Source organism: Ranitomeya variabilis, chromosome 3 (assembly GCF_051348905.1).
Source record: "Ranitomeya variabilis isolate aRanVar5 chromosome 3, aRanVar5.hap1, whole genome shotgun sequence".
Lineage (NCBI taxonomy): Eukaryota > Metazoa > Chordata > Amphibia > Anura > Dendrobatidae > Ranitomeya > Ranitomeya variabilis.
In genome coordinates this window covers 181,939,591-181,957,838 of record NC_135234.1, presented here as the reverse complement: position 1 = coordinate 181,957,838, position 18,248 = coordinate 181,939,591, and the positions used below count along the sequence as shown (strand labels likewise).

At 39.9% G+C, this 18,248-nt stretch overlaps 1 protein-coding gene across 2 annotated transcripts in view; it reads right to left on the bottom strand.

Moving 5' to 3' along the window:
• Positions 1-17,223, bottom strand: part of MOV10 (Mov10 RNA helicase) — a 140,929-nt gene extending 123,706 nt beyond the window's left edge. Inside the window, exons 1-2 of one of the 2 annotated variants that reach the window (XM_077294911.1) lie at positions 17,032-17,223; positions 7,706-7,799 (exon numbers count right to left, since the gene is read on the bottom strand). In XM_077294911.1, the coding sequence (XP_077151026.1) occupies positions 7,706-7,799; positions 17,032-17,165 (228 nt within the window). In that variant the 5' untranslated portion in view covers positions 17,166-17,223. Of the gene's footprint in view, positions 1-7,705; positions 7,800-9,507; positions 9,648-17,031 lie in introns of those variants that run through there. The other variant, XM_077294912.1, reaches the window with a different exon arrangement.
• Positions 17,224-18,248: the final 1,025 nt, after the last annotated feature.

Sequence of the window (18,248 nt, the reverse complement as noted above, 5' to 3'; positions counted from 1 at the left end):
CAAGTCTCGCAGGTGAAAACCCAGCTCTGGCGCCGGCACTCCGGAGCGGAGCGTGCAGCCGCACAGCAATACATGGAGCCGCACACTCCGCTCTGGAGTGCCGGCGCCAGAGCTGGGTTTTCACCTGCAAGACTCGGCCGTATCTCACGTATGTGTGATCCCGGCCTAATACAGAGGAATGGCCCATGACTCATTCCTTCCAAGGATCATGCTAAGGACTATGGGGCACTCATTACGGGTGGAAGAAAGGTGATTCTGGCAGCTATATAGGAAAGGGTTCTTTACAGTTAGGGCATTCTGACTACTCTACCACAAGAGGTAGTAAGGGCAGACATTATAACAGCCTTTAACCCCTTTACCCCCGAGGCTGGTTTGCACGTAACAGGACAAAAAAAAAAAAAAAAAAATGGACCCCAAAATTTGTTGTGCAATTTCTCCCAAGGACGCCAATACCACATATGAGGGAGAAAAACAATGTTTGGGCGCACGGCAGAACTCAGAAGGGAAGGAGCGCCATTTGACTTTTTGAATGCAAAATTTGCTGTAACAATTGTCGGACGCCATGTCGCGTTTGGAGAGCCTCCGATGTGCCTAAACAGTGAAAATCCCCCACAAGTGAGACCATTTTGGAAACTAGACCCCTAATGGAACTGATCTAGATGTTTGGTGAGCACATTGAACCCCCAGGTGCTTCACAGAAGTTTATAATGTTGAGCCATGAAAATAAAACTAAATTTTCCCCACAAATGTTTTCATCACAAAATACTGCATTTTCATAAGGGTAACAGGAAAAATTGCAACATACATTTTTTAGTGCAATGTCTCCTGAGTACTCCGATACCCCATATGAGGGGGAAAACTATGGTTTGGCCACATAGCAGGGCTTGGAAGGGAAGGAGCGTCATTTGACTTTTTCCAACGTGAAAAATTCCTGTACTCATTAGAGCACATCATGTCCCATTTGGAGAGCCCTGATGTACCTAAACAGTGGAAACCCTGCACAACTGACTCCATTCTGGAAAATAGACCCCACAAGGAATGTATTTAGATGCATGGTAAGCAACTTGATCCCCCAGGTGCTTGACAAAAGTTTATAATGTTGAGCCGTGAAAAATAAAAACACATTTTCCTTGTTTTGCCAAAAGTGTTTTAAATTTTCTAAGGGTTAATAAGAGATTTTTTGAGAACAAATTGAGGTTCATTTGTTCCTGAGTGCACCAATACCCTACATGTAAAATCGGGAAATATTTTTCAGGTACAGTGCAAAACTCAGAAGGCAAGGAGCACCAGATTTTACGGTCATGGTATGCAGGTGCCATGACCAACTGGAAGAGCCTATGAGGTGCCTGTACAGCAGTCCCCCCCCTCCCCCATCAGTGTGCCCATTTTACCAATTTTACCTCTCAAATCAATTCATCTAGGGGTGCATTAATTATATTGACACCACGTATGTGTAACAGAATTTTATACCATTAAGTAGTGAAGAAAAAATACCAGTAACTACATTTTTACCATCAAAATTTAAATTTTAGCCCCAGATTTTACATTTTCACACAAGAAGTGGGTAAAATTGGCACCAAAATTTGTCCATCAATTTCTACTGAATGTGGCGATACCCCATATATGTGGCTGTACACTACTATTTAGCCATACGGAGAGGCTCGGGAGGAACAGAGCGCTATTTGCCTCCTGGAGCGCAGGTTTTCCTAGAAGAGTTTGCAGATTCCATATACAGAGCCCTTAATTGCTATAAGAGTATAATCGCCCCCTCAAGTGACCCCATTTCAGAAATTGTACCCCTTTGGGAATTTATCTACAGGTGTAGTGCTGATTTTGACTCCATGGGTGTTTTCCAGAATCAAGCTGCATTGAATGTTGCCAAATGAAAATTGCAAACTGCTGCTGTAGTCACCAGTACCTTATGCCCATCCCGTGCTTCTGGAGGAATGCACCCGTAAGATAGGCCAAACGTGGATGCTATATGTGGTTTAGGTACACTGTGGGACTCATGAGGGAGGCATTTGGAAGCACAGAATTTGCTGAATTTCCTTTGGTGGATGCGGAGCCACTTCGCTTTTCCAGAGCCTTTGTACTACCAGTAACGTGGAAGCCCCTATATTTCCATTAACAGATGACAGATCTGAGTGGGGACTCTTTTTTTTTTTGTGAATTGAGTTGAAGCTTTTATTGGGAACATTTTACATAACGTTTGGGATCACATTTATCCGGCGCTCTACGCTGAGCACTTACTTTGGGGTTTTCATCTAAATCTCTGAATGACATGATTCAGATGAAAGCCACTAAAACAACAAAAAAAATATAACACCTGCGTTTCCATTGATCGCTGTTAATAATATAGGACACCCACTATAGTTACCAGAGAGGATATGTATATGAATTCAGGTTCGCTAGATGTGCAGAAGTTGCTACAGAATGTGGTCAATTGGCAGGTTGCGCTTCACAAGATTCCCGCAATTGATAGTTGCACGGCTCAGCTGGAGGTATGAGAATGATGAAATGCCAGGGAGCGTCTTCCCTGGTTGATGGGGAAAGCCTCCGCAGTTGTCGAGCAGTTAGATGAAAGTGCGGCAGCGTGCTCCGGCCGAGAGACGCCGTCGTAGGATCGCGTGGAGTGCGGGGGCTTACTGTTGGTGACGTCACCAAAGGACAAGCGCTCAGATTTCCGACGCGTTTCCAAGGTACTCAGACCTTCTTCGTCAGGGATACTCACCTAGTACATTTCTTGCCTTTTATCCATGTGGTTACCCGTAATCCCACCCGCACCTAATTGACACCAATGTGAATACTCCGCAGCCAATGTGATGGTTAAAAAAGATAGCTACTTAGGCAACCATTGTGAAACCCCTAAAATGGTTATATGTGTGATATTCCATGTATAGTATTAAAACCAACAAACTTTATTGAAGTATCTGTAGGAAGTTTTTTGAAAGATTAAAAAAAAAATATATAATAATATATATATATATATATATATATATATATATATATATATATATATATATATATATATATATATATATATATATATATATATATATATATATATATAAGTTTTAAATAACAAATAGAAAGCAAAACATACCTCAGGGTGGGACCTGAGAGATTTATACATATTAGTGTTTTTTATCCCGTAATGAGGGATGTATATTTCATACATATATTTATCACACAATATATTGTGTTCTTACTTTAATTCTCAACCACTTTTATTGAACATATAGAATTTTAATAATTAATATAAACAATTGTTTTTGACCACTACCCTTAAGGGGTTAATTTGGATCATATATACCAGTTAGCTCTGTTTTAAGATACTTGAATAAAGTTTGTTGTTTTTTATACTATACATGGACTTTCACACATATATAACCATTTTAGGGGTTTCACAATGGTTGCCTAAGTAGCTATCTTTTTTTAACAATCACATTGGCTGCGGAGTATTCACATTGGTGTCAATTAGGTGCGGGTGGGATTACGGGTAACCACATTGATAAAAGGCAAGACAAGTACTAGGTCAGTATCCCTGACGAAGAAGGTCCGAGTACCTTGGAAACGCGTCAAAAATCTGACCCCTCTGAGCGCTTGTCCTTTGGTGACGTCACCAACAGTAAGCCCCGCACTCCACGCAATCCTACGATGGTGTCTCTCGGCCGGAGCACGCTGCCGCACTTTCATCTAACTGATCGGCAACTGCGGAGGCTTTCCCCATTAACCAGGGAGGACACTCCCTGGCATTTCATCATTTTCATACCTCCAGCTGAGCCGTGCAACTATTGTTTGCAGGCATCTTGTGAAGCGCAACCTGCCAATTGACCACACTCTGTAGCAACTTCTGCACATCTAGCAAACAAAACTAAGTTTTTGCTCCCTCACATTCACTATTTTGGTTGTAGCACAGTTGTGATTTTAATACAATCTTGGTAGTTTTTCTTAATTCATATACATATCTTCTCTGGTAACTATATGGTTTTTTTTTTTTTTAATGTTTTTTAGTGGCTTTTCTCTTACCAGTCAGCAACAGCACAGAGGCTGACCTAACACCAGCAGCTCCCATCACACTTTTTCCCCCTCCTTTGTTTCCCTACAGGAGCGCCAGTGTATTATTTGTTTGATATGATTCAGATGAAACCCCGGAGGGATCAATTCACTATAATGAGGCAGCAGAGTTACTCTGGACTCAGTCTGGCCTCTATTCAGTAGCGCTTAAAACTGTGGCCGATGGCACTTTTATGAACACCTAAAAAAAGACAGCCATTGCTGGATCACAGGCCAGACGGCGTCTTCAGGGCCACCATCTGCCTCATTTGTAGTAGGTGAAGAATTAGTTTTGTTTTTTACGCTGTTCTTCATGCAGTGATTTGGTGACTTTATTCTTCGTATCGGTGCGATTACAGCGATATCAGATTTATTTTGAGTTTATATGTTTGGCTGCTGCCATACACTAAAAGACGCTTTTTATTTCAAAAAATAATTTTTGAATCACCACATTTTGAGCTATAATTTTTCCATATTTTGGCCCACAGAGTCATGTGAGGTCTTGTCTTTTGCAGGACGAGTTGATGAATTTATTGGTACCATTTTCAGACACATGATGATACCTCATTTAATGTCTTTTTTTATGTTTTGGCGCTTTTATACAACAAAAAATATTTCATAGAAAAAAAATAATTTTTTCCATCGCTTAATAACTTAATCGCTTAATATACCGGTACTTATTTTTTCGCTGGTGGAGCTGTATGATGGTTCATTTTTTCAAGACAAAAATGAGGGTTTCAGAGGTACCATGTTTATTTATATCTGCTTTTTTAGCACGTTTTATTCCACTTTTTGTTCAGCGGTATGATAAAGCATTTTTTTGCCTGTATTTTTATTTATATATTTTTATGGTGTTCACTAGAGGGTTAACTTGTTTGACAGTTTTATAGATCAGGTCATTGCGGATGCGGAGATAACAAATACTGTACTTTTATTGTTTTTTTTTCATTAAAATATTTATTTAGAGACAATATCTTTAGATTTTTATCATTTTAAATATTTTTACAATTAATTAAAAATGTTTTCCTTTTTTATAACTTTTTTACTTTGTCCCACTATGGGACAATCATTTTTTGCAGGTTGATCGCTTCTACAGAATGGAGATGAAGTCAGCTCTGGGCATGATCAGCAAGTTTGCTAGGTCTGATTACCTGGATGTCATCATAACAACATCGGGTCACCATGTCAATGAGCGTGACCTCGCGTCACACTGCAGGGCCTCTTATCCAAAGGCAGAGGGGCTGTCAGCCCTCTGCCGGCTTCCAGCATGCTGCGAAAGTTTTTCGATCGCAGCACTTCAGGGGTTAAAGTGCTGGGAATGGTCTGTGACCGCTCCTGGCACTTAGTGCCGGGTGTCAGCTGTCAGAATCAGCTGACACTCAGTGGCATATTGCACGCACACCACGCATGTGCAATCGCTCAGACATATTATGCCGTCCATGGTCAAATAGGCCCAGGGCACATGAACGGAATATTACGTCTGATGTCAGAAAGGGGTTAAAAAAAGGGCGGAACGATTTCCTTGATACACAACATTGCGAGTTATAGTTTAATTAGTGACTATGTACAATTGGTGGAGAAAGATTGAACTTGATGGACCTTGGTCTTTTTTCAATCTATGTAAAATGCTCTATAGACCAAAAGAAAAGTTAACACTAGTATTCTTAAAACTATAAATAAGGAGCAGAGGTTTGGCAATTCTGTTTAATGGAGCAATGGATCAGAGCTGAAACTTTTCGGGCCTAAGGATTAGAGCTGCAGAATGTCTATGGCCAAAGAACGAAGCAAATGCAGAAAAGAAGACCCAGCCTACTGTGAAGCATGGCAGTGGCTCTAGAGCCACTTTGCTTCCTCTGACACGGAAAACCTTCAGTATGTGGAGGGTAAGAGGAGTTCCTCAAGTATCAAGAAATCCTAGGACTAAGGGCTCATTTCCACATGCGAGGCACACGTCCGTATCTCGCATGTGGAAACCAAGCTCTGGCGCCGGCACTTTGGAGTGGAGCTGTGCAGCTCCATGTGTTCCTATGCGGCCGCACGCGCCGCTCTGGAGTGCCCGCTCCACAGCTTGGTTTCCACATGCGAGATACGGACGTGTGCCTCGCATGTGGAAATGAGCCCTAAAAGTCATGCTTACCCTAGTAATGGCATCATTGGACCTCTAAGTCCACAAAAACTTGATGTTAGAAGTACTGAAAGATTCTGGAGTGGCTGCCATAGATACTCGACTTAAACGCTATTCAAAATTTTTGAGGGGATTTGAAGAAGGCCTTCTCAGCATGCAAATCGATTATGTGATCACTTGAAAAATGGGGGAATTTTTATTTATTTTAAAGGTGCTGTTATGTGGATATTAAAATGATGGTCTGTCTGAATCTCAAAATCCATGTGGACTCTTAAGATGCTGTTTACATCTATTTATGTGAACACGTTTGGCATATGCGTCTTACTGTAATACTTGCACCCAATTGCAAGTACACAAAGTACCTTTTATACATACATAAGCATTATATGATCTACAGTTTTGATGTCCTATTTACAATGCTGTAACCAATGAGTTCAGTGGATCTCAGTGTATGACACTAACTAATGAGCTTCCAAGAAAATATATTATCTAGCGGAATGAAGAAAAAAAAAAAAATATATATATATATATATATATATATATAAAATAATAAATATATATATTATATTATATTATATATACACCCTAAAAAGAAATATTGGTTTCCATAACAGAAAAAAAAAAAGTCTGCTTAGGGCAGATATATTTGTATATAATGCCAACAGACCAAAAATAGCCACAAAGAAATCCTATACATCCTAGTCATCCCCAATTGGTGGTCCTACCTGACCACGGAGGTTGGCACCCTATAGTTTTATGCAATTGATGCCCCTACTCGGTGGCATCTATTCCTGTCGTGCCCTAAATTTCAGTATACATGCCAGGAATTATTTTATGGTTGCTAATCATGCATGATGCGAATTGTAACATCACTGACCCTTTTAAAAAGGTCAGAGGTGACATCTTGTTTAAATGTATCTGAGGAAGAAGCTGGATCAACTCCGAAATATGTAATAAAATAAGAACACTATTTGTTCAGCTTTCATCCACTGGCAGTGCCTGCAATATCCCACAATTTTTTTCTCATTCTCAAAATGTGCATTCTAGTTGCAGCACTACACACATAGGAACCAGTGTAAAAGTCCTGTCAGCTGGAGGTTCCCCACCCCTGCAATAATGCAACAAGACAGTGGAAGGTTTGACCCAGTAGTGTGAACTCAGCTTTAAAGGGGTTGTCCATCACTTTCTAACATTTTACTTTGCCAGCAGAAAATAAAATTCTAAAGTAGGTGTGGCAAGGTGGTGCAGGTAAGGATGTGGACAAATACTAGAATAGCAGAATATGGTCTTCTCCTGTAGAATTTCAGCAATTTTTTTTTTTTTTTTTAAAGTAGCATCCTTTTGAAATTCAGGCCCATATGTCATAGTCAAATCACAGGTTTTTATTTATTTTTTTATATTTTTGCAAAACTCTGAAAGTTTGCTGAATCACAATGAGGGCAGTACAATAGTATGATCTGTCATAGGGCGGTAGCGTGTTAGAAATCCCATAATATAGAATTTATTTAGTGGAAAATAGCACACCTGGCTCAGACGAATGGAGTCTCCTTTTCTGGAAAGTTTTCCTGACGTCTTAAGGCCATAAAGGGCACCAGAAAAATTTGGTAGAACATCATACCTAGTAAGGAATTTAAACACAAATTACAAATCAGCTTAACTATTTTTAAGTTATTACACAAGTAATTCTATAATTATTCTGTAATTAGAATACACCAAAACACACATACTGCCAGTGTTGATTTTTATGAAACAATTTTTACATATTTTTTTTTTCTCAAAAGCACCAAATATCAGTGCATAGGTTTGACAGTGTGGCAAGAGGGAAACGAGGCTAGTTTAGCATCTGAAACTATGTGAGCCCTCCATGATACTGGAGAACCTCAACTCACTCCGCACCCTTGTCTGGCTGCATTTTCTACACGTCTACAGCCCATCCCTGCATCGAGTTATAATTTATAGGAGGGTGGCATCTCCCTATGCAGGTCATGCATCCAAAAAAAAAAGAAAAAAGGCTGGAAGGATGCACAGAACCGGAGACCAATGTGGCCTAGACATGCGATACAACTAGACAACAGAACTAGGAAGCGCAGCTACCAGGATAGAGCAAAGTCCCGTATAGAGGCACCAAAGGATGTGTAGGAACGGCAATGTCATGTGAATATACCCCTAAGTGAATGGGCCAAACTGCAGAACCAGATATGGATACATTTTTTTTTTTTTTTTTTTTTTTTAAACAAGCAGCAGTCAATGTACCCAAAAGTTACATTCAACTATGCATTTTTTACGCATTTTAGGGTATGTGTCCACGTTCAGGATTGCTTCAGGATTTGGTCAGGATTTTATGCAGGTAAAATCCTGACCAAATCTGCACCTGAGGTCACCTGCGTTGTCCTTGAGTTTTTTCTGCAATGTAAGGACATGCTGCGTTCTTAAAAGACGCGCTGCATGTGCGTTTTCACGGGTGTGCCGCATGCGTCTTTTACTGCATAGTGGAGACAGGATTTCATGAAATCCCCTCCACTATGCTGTAACATCTGGACGCAGCGTTTTTTATGCATGCTGCTCAATGCTGCGTCAAAAACGCAGCGTTTCCTGAACGTGGACACATACCCTAACAGTTCCAGCAAAGTGAAAAAAATTTATAGAAATCTCATGCCCACTGTGGGGTTTTTTTTGTTTTTGTTTTTTTAACTAACACTCTGTGTAAGCAAACCTGTCTTAGCTGTTGAAAAGCGTTAAAAAAAAATAAAAATAATTATAGACATATCAATCATGCCTGCTGTGCTTTTTTTTTTTTGTTCTCCCCCACTGTGACCTAAACTAATCTACATTGTGGGTTTTAAATTTTTCAACATGTCAATGTCAATTTATCTTGCAGCTATTCTGCGTTTTAGGAGCGCGACATACCAACAAGAAACAAAACATGGAATCAAAAGCTCAAGTAATTACTTAATAGGTGCGGAGAATGTGCAACATCAAAAGCTCATAGTGGGAACGTAGCCCAAGGAGGTCAAACATGAAACACAGCCACGAGAATAGCCCGATTGGTTTACCATGGCCCTGTATTTTAAGCAGCAAACCCCCCCCCCAAAAAAAAACTGATGAAATACAGGATTACAAATAAATCGGTCTGAAAGAGTCTTAAAGGAAACATGGCTGTAAGTATATCAAATGGATTTAGATAGACACTGAATGCTTTATTTTTTCTTTTATCCATTTATCTGTTAAGAATAAAAAGTGCACACCAAAAAAAAAAAAAAAACAGACAAATCGGTAGGTTCCATTTTTTGTGATTTACTGTAAAACCTTAATGTTCAGCCACCTACCCTCTTCTGTCTGTGTAGACTGGGCTCCACTGCCTCGGAGGGAGCGCAGAGTAGTACATGGTGCTCGTGCACACAACAAGGCTGACTGACTATGGTCCTGGCCTGGTGTGCTATGTCCGCTTCTTATGAAAGACTATGACGCCCAGAGCTCACCTGGGTGTGAATGCTATTACCACTAATGCTATCATGGCAGGTCCTAGTTATTTTCTCCTCTGCTAGCCACAATAATACCTTAGATAGTTCGGTAAATGAAACATTTTGTCACTCACTGGATTTGAATTCAGTAGCTTCACTTAGATTATCTTTTATACCTAAAATCAGAACTGACTGCAACATGAGCGGACACAGAAGAGGGCCCCTGTGCAAGGACAAGAGCTGTGGAGTCAAAGTCCATTTTGGTGGAGTCAACAGAAAATGGAGTGACTCATACACTATCTCAAGTGTATGTTTTTTTCAGAGGTTTGAAACAGGCCTAAAGGCTCATTCAGATTAATATATTAAACATCCATGTGCTGTCTCTATGCAAAACAGGTAGCATACAGACAGCAAAGACCAACGCAAGTCAATGTACTAGTTTACATGAACATTTTCATAAACGGACCGATGGTCTCCATGTAAAAAATTGCAGCATGCACAACTTGGTTCTGTATGTCAAATCAGACTTGAAAGCACCATAGCAAATAGCAAAGGTTCATAGGACTGCAAGGGGTTAATATGAAGTTGGCTGGATTCACAAAGCAGTTACTTTTGCTCTGGGTATGTGCAGGGCTCTGGATTGGTCCCAGCATGCGGGGGAGGATTAAGGCTACTTTCACACTAGCGTCGTGCACTGCACGTCGCTATGCGTCGTTTTGTAGAAAAAACGCATCCTGCAAAAGTGCTTGCAGGATGCGTTTTTTCTCCATAGACTTGCATTAGCGACGCAGTGCGACGCATTGCCACACGTCGCAACCGTCATGCGACGGTTGCGTCGGACCGTCGCCACCAAAAAACGTTGCATGTAACGTTTTTTGGTGCGTCGTGACCGTCTTTTCCGATCGCGCATGCGCGGCCGGAACTCCACCCCCCTGTGATCGCGTTGCTCCGAGGGTCTCTTACCTCCTCCTCGCTGCAGCAGGCCCGGATCCAAGATGGCCGCGGCATCCGGGTCCTGCAGGGAGGTGGCTTCACTGCGCCTGCTCAGAGCAGGCGCCGGGAAGCCTCCAGGAGCTGTGCACGTCAGATCGCTGATCTGACACAGTGCACAGCAAAGTGTCAGATCGGCGATCTTACACTATAACATGATGCCCCCCTGGGGCAATGTTATAATGTAAAAAATAAAAATATTCACATGTGTAAAAAAAATAAAATAAAAATCCCCCCCCCCAAAAAAAAAATATATATATATTGTTCCTATAAATACATTTCTTCATCTAAATAATAAAAAAAAACAATAAAAGTACACATATTTAGCATCGCCGCGTCCGTAACGACCCGACCTATAAAACTGTCCCACCAGTTAACCCCTTCAGTGAACACCGTAAAAAAAAAAAAAAAAAGAGGCAAAAAACAGGGGCTTTATTATCATACCGCCAAACAAAAAGTGGAATAACACGCAATCAAAAAGACGGATATAAATAACCATGGTACCGCTGAAAATTCATCTTGTCCCACAAAAAACGAGCCGCCATACAGCGTCATCAAAGAAAAAATAAAAAAGTTATAGTCCTCAGAATAAAGCGATGCAAAAATAATTATTTTTTTCTATAAAATAGTTTTTATCGTATAAAAGTGGCAAAACATAAAAAAATGATATAAATGAGGTATCGCTGTAATTGTACTGACCCGAAGAATAAAACTGCTTTATTACCAAACGCAGAACGGTATAAACGCCTCCCCCAAAAGAAATTCATGAATAGCTGGTTTTTGGTCATTCTGCCTCACAAAAATCAGAATAAAAAGCGATCAAAAAATGTCACGTGCCTGAAAATGTCACCAATAAAAATGTCAACTTGTCCTGCAAAAAACAAGACCTCACATGACTCTGTGGACCAAAATATGGAAAAATTATAGCTCTCAAAATGTGTTAACGCAAAAAAATTTTTTTTGCAATAAAAAGCGTCTTTCAGTGTGTGACGGCTGCCAATCATAAAAATCCGCTATAAAAGTAAATCAAACCCCCCTTCATCACCCCCTTAGTTAGCGAAAAATTAAAAAAATTTATTTATTTCCATTTTCCCATTAGGGTTAGGGTTAGGGCTAAGGTTAGGGCTAGGGTTAGGGTTAGGGCTAGGGCAAGGGTTAGGGCTAGGTTTAGGGCTAGGGCTAGGGTTAGGGTTGGGGCTAGGTTTAAGGCTACAGTTAGGGTTGGGGCTAAAGTTAGGGTTGGGGCTAAAGTTAGGGTTTGGATTACATTTATGGTTGGGAATAGGGTTGGGATTAGGGTTAGGGGTGTGTCATGGTTCCCAATGGCAAGGGAACGTAAGAAACATATAAGTAACGAACGAGCTCTCAGGTGATGGAAACTCTAGTTGACCGTGAGCTAAATCTACCACACAACTAACAGTAGCCAGGGAGCATACCTACGGCTTCCTATATGCCACGCGCCAGCCGGAGGACTAACTACGCCTGGTAGAGGAAGAAACAGACCTGGCTTACCTCTAGGGAAATACCCCAAAAGATGATAGCAGCCCCCCACATGTAATAACGGTGAATTAAGAGGAAAAGACATACACAGTATGAAAGTAGATTTAGGGTTACTGTTAGGATTAGGGTTAGGGATGTGTTTGGATTAGGGTTTCAGTTATAATTGGGGGGTTTCCACTGTTCAGGCACATCAGGGGCTCTCCAAACCAGACATGGCGTCCGATCTAAATTCCAGCCAATTCTGCGTTGAAAAAGTAAAACAGTGCTCCTTCCCTTCCAAGCTCTCCCGTGCGCCCGAACAGGGGTTTACACCAACATATGGGGTATCAGCGTACTCAGGACACATTGGACAACAACTTTTGGGGTCCAATTTCTCCTGTTACCCTTGGGAAAATATAAAACTGGGGGCTAAAAAATAATTTTTGTGGAAAAAAAAGGATTTTTTATTTTCATGGCTCTGCGTTATAAACTGTAGTGAAACACTTAGGGGTTCAAAGTTCTCACAACACATCTAGATAAGTTCCTTGGTGGGTCTAGATTCCAATATGGGGTCACTTGTGGGGGGTTTCTACTGTTTAGGTACATTAGGGGCTCTGCAAACGCAATGTGACGCCTGCAGACCAATCCATCTAAGTCTGCATTCCAAATGACGCTCCTTCCCTTCCGAGCTCTGCCATGCGCTCAAACGGTGGTTCCCCCCCACATATGGGATATCAGAATACTCAGGACAAATTGGACAACAACTTTTGGGGTCCAATTTCTTCTCTTACCCTTGGGAAAATAAGAAATTGGGGGTGAAAAGATCATTTTTGTGAAAAAATATGATTTTTTATTTTTACGGCTCTGCATTATAAACTTCTGTGAATCACTTAATGGGTCAAAGTGCTCACCACACATCTAGATAAGTTCCTTAGGGGGTCTACTTTCCAAAATGGTGTCACTTGTGGGGGGTTTCAATGTTTAGGCACATCAGTGGCTCTCCAAACGAAACATGGCGTGCCATCTCAATTCCTGTCAATTTTGCTTTGAAAAGTCAAATGGCACTCCTTCGCTTCCGAGCTCTGCCATGCACCCAAACAGTGGTTTACCCCCACATATGGGGTATCGGCGTACTCAGAACAAAGTGTACAACAACTTTTGGGGTCCATTTTCTCCTGTTTCCCTTGGTAAAATAAAACAAATTGGAGCTGAAGTAAATTTTTGTGAAAAAAAGTTAAATGTTCATTTTTATTTAAACATTCCAAAAATTCCTGTGAAACACCTGAAGGGTTAATAAACTTCTTGAATGTGGTTTTGAGCACCTTGAGGGGTGCAGTTTTTAGAATGTGTCACACTTGGTTATTTTCTATCATATAGACCCCTCAAAATGACTTCAAATGAGATGTGGTCCCTAAAAAAATGGTGTTGTAAAAATGAGAAATTGCTGGTCAATTTTTAACCCTTATAACTCCCTAACAAAAAAAAAATTTGGTTCCAAAATTGTGCTTATGTAAAGTAGACATGTGGGAAATGTTACTTATTAAGTATTTTGTGTGACATATCTCTGTGATTTAATTGTATAAAAATTAAAAGTTGAAAAATTGCAAAATTTTCAATATTTTTCCCAAATTTCTGTTTTTTTCACAAATAAACGCAGGTAATATCAAAGAAATTTTACCACTATCATGAAGTACAATTTGTCATGAGAAAATAATGTCAGAATCACCGGGATCTGTTGAAGCGCTCCAGAATTATAACCTCATAAAGGGACAGTGGTCAGAATTGTAAAAATTGGCCTGGTCATTAATGTGCAAACCACCCTTGGGGGTAAAGGGGTTAAAGGGAACCTGTCACCTCAAATTGGCAGGATATTAAATTGAGTTTTTACCGGTCAGATGGGCGGCGTATCCTCGTCATTTCTCCACCCCGTCCGTCCCTGTTTTCCGCAATATTTTAGTGAATAAGAGTATGAGTGCGGCATAGTTGGCGCATGTGCCATGCAGTCTTCAGTGGCGCACGCGCAGTATGCTTTGCCCTACTGCGGGCAAAGCCGAAAAGCATTACTGCGCATGCGCCCGCGTACTATGTCCTGGAACACAGCGAAATACTTCATTTGGGGTAGGTACGATGTTTTGATCGCACCTTATTGCATTTTATTGCAATGTTGCGGCAGTCAAAAAAATTTAATTCTGGTGTTTCGAGATAAATATATATAAATATATATATTTTTTTTTTCTCATTATGCCGTTTACGGATTGGATTCATTTATTTTATATTTTGATATTGATAAATCTAACGTTTACGAACACAGCAATACTGAATAAGTGTCTTTTTTTTGTTAGTTTTTTTAAATTTTATTGCTTTATTTTCTTTTTTTTCCACTTTTTAATGTATTTGCTAGTCTCGTTAGGGGACTTGAACCTGCCATCATCCAATCGCTTGTGCTATACATAGCAGTCCATTAGCACTGCTATGTATAGTGAAAATCACGGTCTCCTATGAATGCCATGTAAACAATAGCTTTCACAGGAGAAACATCATGACAAGCATGCTATGGCAACCCAACATCGCCCCGCGATCACGTCCCAGGTGAGCTGATATCCGCACCCCCCTGTTGGCGCCTGTGAAATGCCGCTGTCAGAGATTATGCACTAAAAACACATGGAATCTGCACATGGCTGTATCTATAAAGTTTTGTGAAAGCCAAATACCAGAAAGTATCAAAAACAAAGCAAATTTATTTAAAACAGGACATCCCAAAAAGAGACAAAAACAGCAACTTAAAAACACATGTAAAAAAACAAACAATCAAAGACGCACTGAAAAAAAACGCAACGTAATTTACCTGATGGGTGTAGAAATACTTCAGAAAATCTGCAACATCAAAAACTCACTAAGGCTGGTTTCACATTTGCGGTTGTGTCCGCAGCGTTTGTGCCACAATTTTCCGCATGCGTCGTGTATTCCTATCTTTCATATTAGGGACGCAGGTGTCTGCGATTGGTTGCGTTTTGCCGTGTTTGATGACGCATGCGTCGTTTCGTCGTCTTTGGCTTGGCGCGGTTAACGCTACATTAGTAATTTTAGAGGCGTCAATTTGCCGCCTAGAAACGTATGCGGTTGTTAGTGCAAGGAATGAGGCAAAAAAACGCATTACTGTCTATGGGAATGCATGCGTACACATGTATTTGCGTACTCATGTGTTTGATGCGCTTGCGTACTTCGGACTGCGCATGTCCAGGAACTGATTTAGACATGCCCACTAAAGACACACCCTCCTGGAAATATAAAACACATGCGCATAAAAAGCGCAAACACATGTAAAAACGCATGCAAACACTGCGGTTTTTTTACCATCATGTGTAAGCTGATGCGGATAAAAAACGCTGCGTTATCAGACGTTTGCATGCGTTTTTGCATGCATTTGCGGTTGCGGGTGATACGCTGCGGACTTAATCGCAAATGTGAAACTAGCCTAAATACTCATCATGGAGCGTAGGTTAAGGCCACGTTTACAAGTTTTGTATTTGGACAGTATTTTACCTCAGTATTTGTATGCTATAATCAGGAGTGGTAGTAGAAATTCACCGCACACTCTTTAATTTGACTAAAGAGAATTTGCAAAAGTGTTTCTCACAATTTATTCCAAAGAAGGTTTTAAAAAAAAAAGTGTATATAAGCCACAAACAGAAAATAGTATATTCAGATTCAGAACCCAACGTTTATCACTGCGACCAATATCCTCTTAGTGATATACTCCCTATACCTGGGTGCTTCTATCCAGAGCTCCCCATTACATTATATACATACAGAGGGCTACTATTCCATTCTACTGTTTAAAAGTCTTCCATTCCATTTCTGATATCTCCACAGGGGATTATGGCCACTATCATCGTTAGATGCATCATCTTAATGCCTTTACCCTTACTTTAATCATTCCATCCTTTATTACAGTTTCTGGTACCTGTTTACCAAGGGTCCCTCTCCACATGTGCCATTCTCCTTTCTTTGTACCAAAACAAAGGTAATACGTGCCTGTCTTATTCTTGTATTATTTTGTTACAACATGCATTAATATACAACTATCACTGGTTGCATTTCTGCCTTCAATATTCCCAGTTGGCAACTGTTAAAATTCATGTTAAAATTTATGTCATTTGACTCATCTGGGTACTTTATGTTCCTCTGTATATATTGTAGATATTGTATATAGTTTTCAGTGTCTCATACTTTATTTTCTCGTTTTATAGTAACCCCCATGACTAAGACCCAGGAGGGTCGAAACGTTGGGTTCTGAATCTGAATATACTATTTTCTGTTTGTGGCTTATATACATTTTTTTATTTTTTTTTAAAACCTTCTTTGGAATAAATTGTGAGAAACACATTTGCAAATTGACTAAAGAGTGTGCGGTGAAATTCTACTACTACGTACTGGGGCTATTACAGTCCATTCCGACTGCACCTCATTTGTTAGACCTGAGTGCACACCTTTTTCTCCTCATCATAATCAGGAGTGGGACAATCAGGGGAAAAGTATAATAGAAACACGTCACTACTTCTGTATTTATCACCCACTCCTAGTTTTGGCTTTCTAATATTGACGTAAAATACTAAACAAAAACGTAACGTGCAAAGGTGGCCAAAACAATTATAAAATACATCACAATCAGGTAATAAATGGGTATAAATGTTCACTCTAATAGTTCTGGTATTGTTAAATGATTTTCAGTTTATCATTTAGATACCAGATTACCAGAAGTTCTGGATAACCAATTAAGGGATTAAAGGGAGACAAGTATATGAATTCTATCTTAATTATACTGCTTTAAATAAATTGTCCACCTGTGAAAACACATGTAAAAAATAATGGTGATAATAATCATAATTATAACGATGATAATAGTAATAATACTCTTACTGTCTTTTGAACTCCGCATAAATACTTTTCAGTTCTTGTTTATCGGTCACATTCACTCTGTCACTTTCTATAAGATGTTGTAGAAATTTCTCTCCGGCGTCTCTCAGGTCTCTGAGGTTAAATCTAGAAGGCATTTTCTCCTGTCAGTTGGGATCATACGAGATGTGGATGACTATCCTCTTGGTGGTAGGACTGGAAAATGAAACGAATCCTTTATATACACACAAAGCAGGTGTGGCAATCAACAAAGAGTAATAGGGGAGAAACGAAACTGAAACTTACGTGCTCATGGCAAGTGACTGACTCAAGCATATGCTGTCAAATGAATAGACTTATGTAAAAGATACATCTATCTATAGATCTATCATCTGAGTAATCTAATATCTGCAGGGAGGTGTATGACTAGATACTTTCTAAGGGCAGGACGGACAGGGACACACAATGTACACTACATACAAAATATCCGATAAAAGTATTTGATTCCAGTTTTGTTTTTCCTTTTTCTGCTTTGCTTTAGCTGTCCTACTTTCATAATCAGGGGCTGTTGGATAATGGGACATAAGGAGGTACAATACAAAATTTTAGATTGAAAATTGACGTCACCCTCTTACAAGAAAGTTTGACTGCTACAGTGATCCAACTGTTACAGTTGTGTGAAAGTGTTGCCCTCTTCCTAATTTCCTATTGCTCTGCATGTTTGTCACGATTAAATGTTTCAGATCACCAAATAAATGTAAATATTATACAAAGATAACACAAGTAACCACAAAATGCAGTTTTTAGATGAAGGTCTTTATTGTTAAGGGAAAAAGAAATCCAAACCTACGGAGCCCTGTGTGAAAAAGTGATTGCGCCCTAAACCAAATACCCTAACTGGTTGGGCCACCCTTAGGATAAGTTCACACTAGGCATTTTGTCAGCGTTTTTGTTCCTGCAGCAAAACCTGATCTCTTGGCAGGGAAAAAGCATGTTTATCGCTCTCCCATAATGATAGTTCTGCTTCATGTCACTTGTCTTATCTATTTCATTATTTCTGTGCTGTGTTGTGTATAAATACAGCTCTGGCAAAAATTAAGAGACCACTGCACAGTTTTTTTTTAAAATCAGCTTCTCTACATGTCTGACAGCCATTCCATTCCAGTGTCAGTTGAATTCCTATCAGAGTACACCTCATTCTACTTAATGTGCTTCTGATTAGGTGATCACCGGAATCAAAT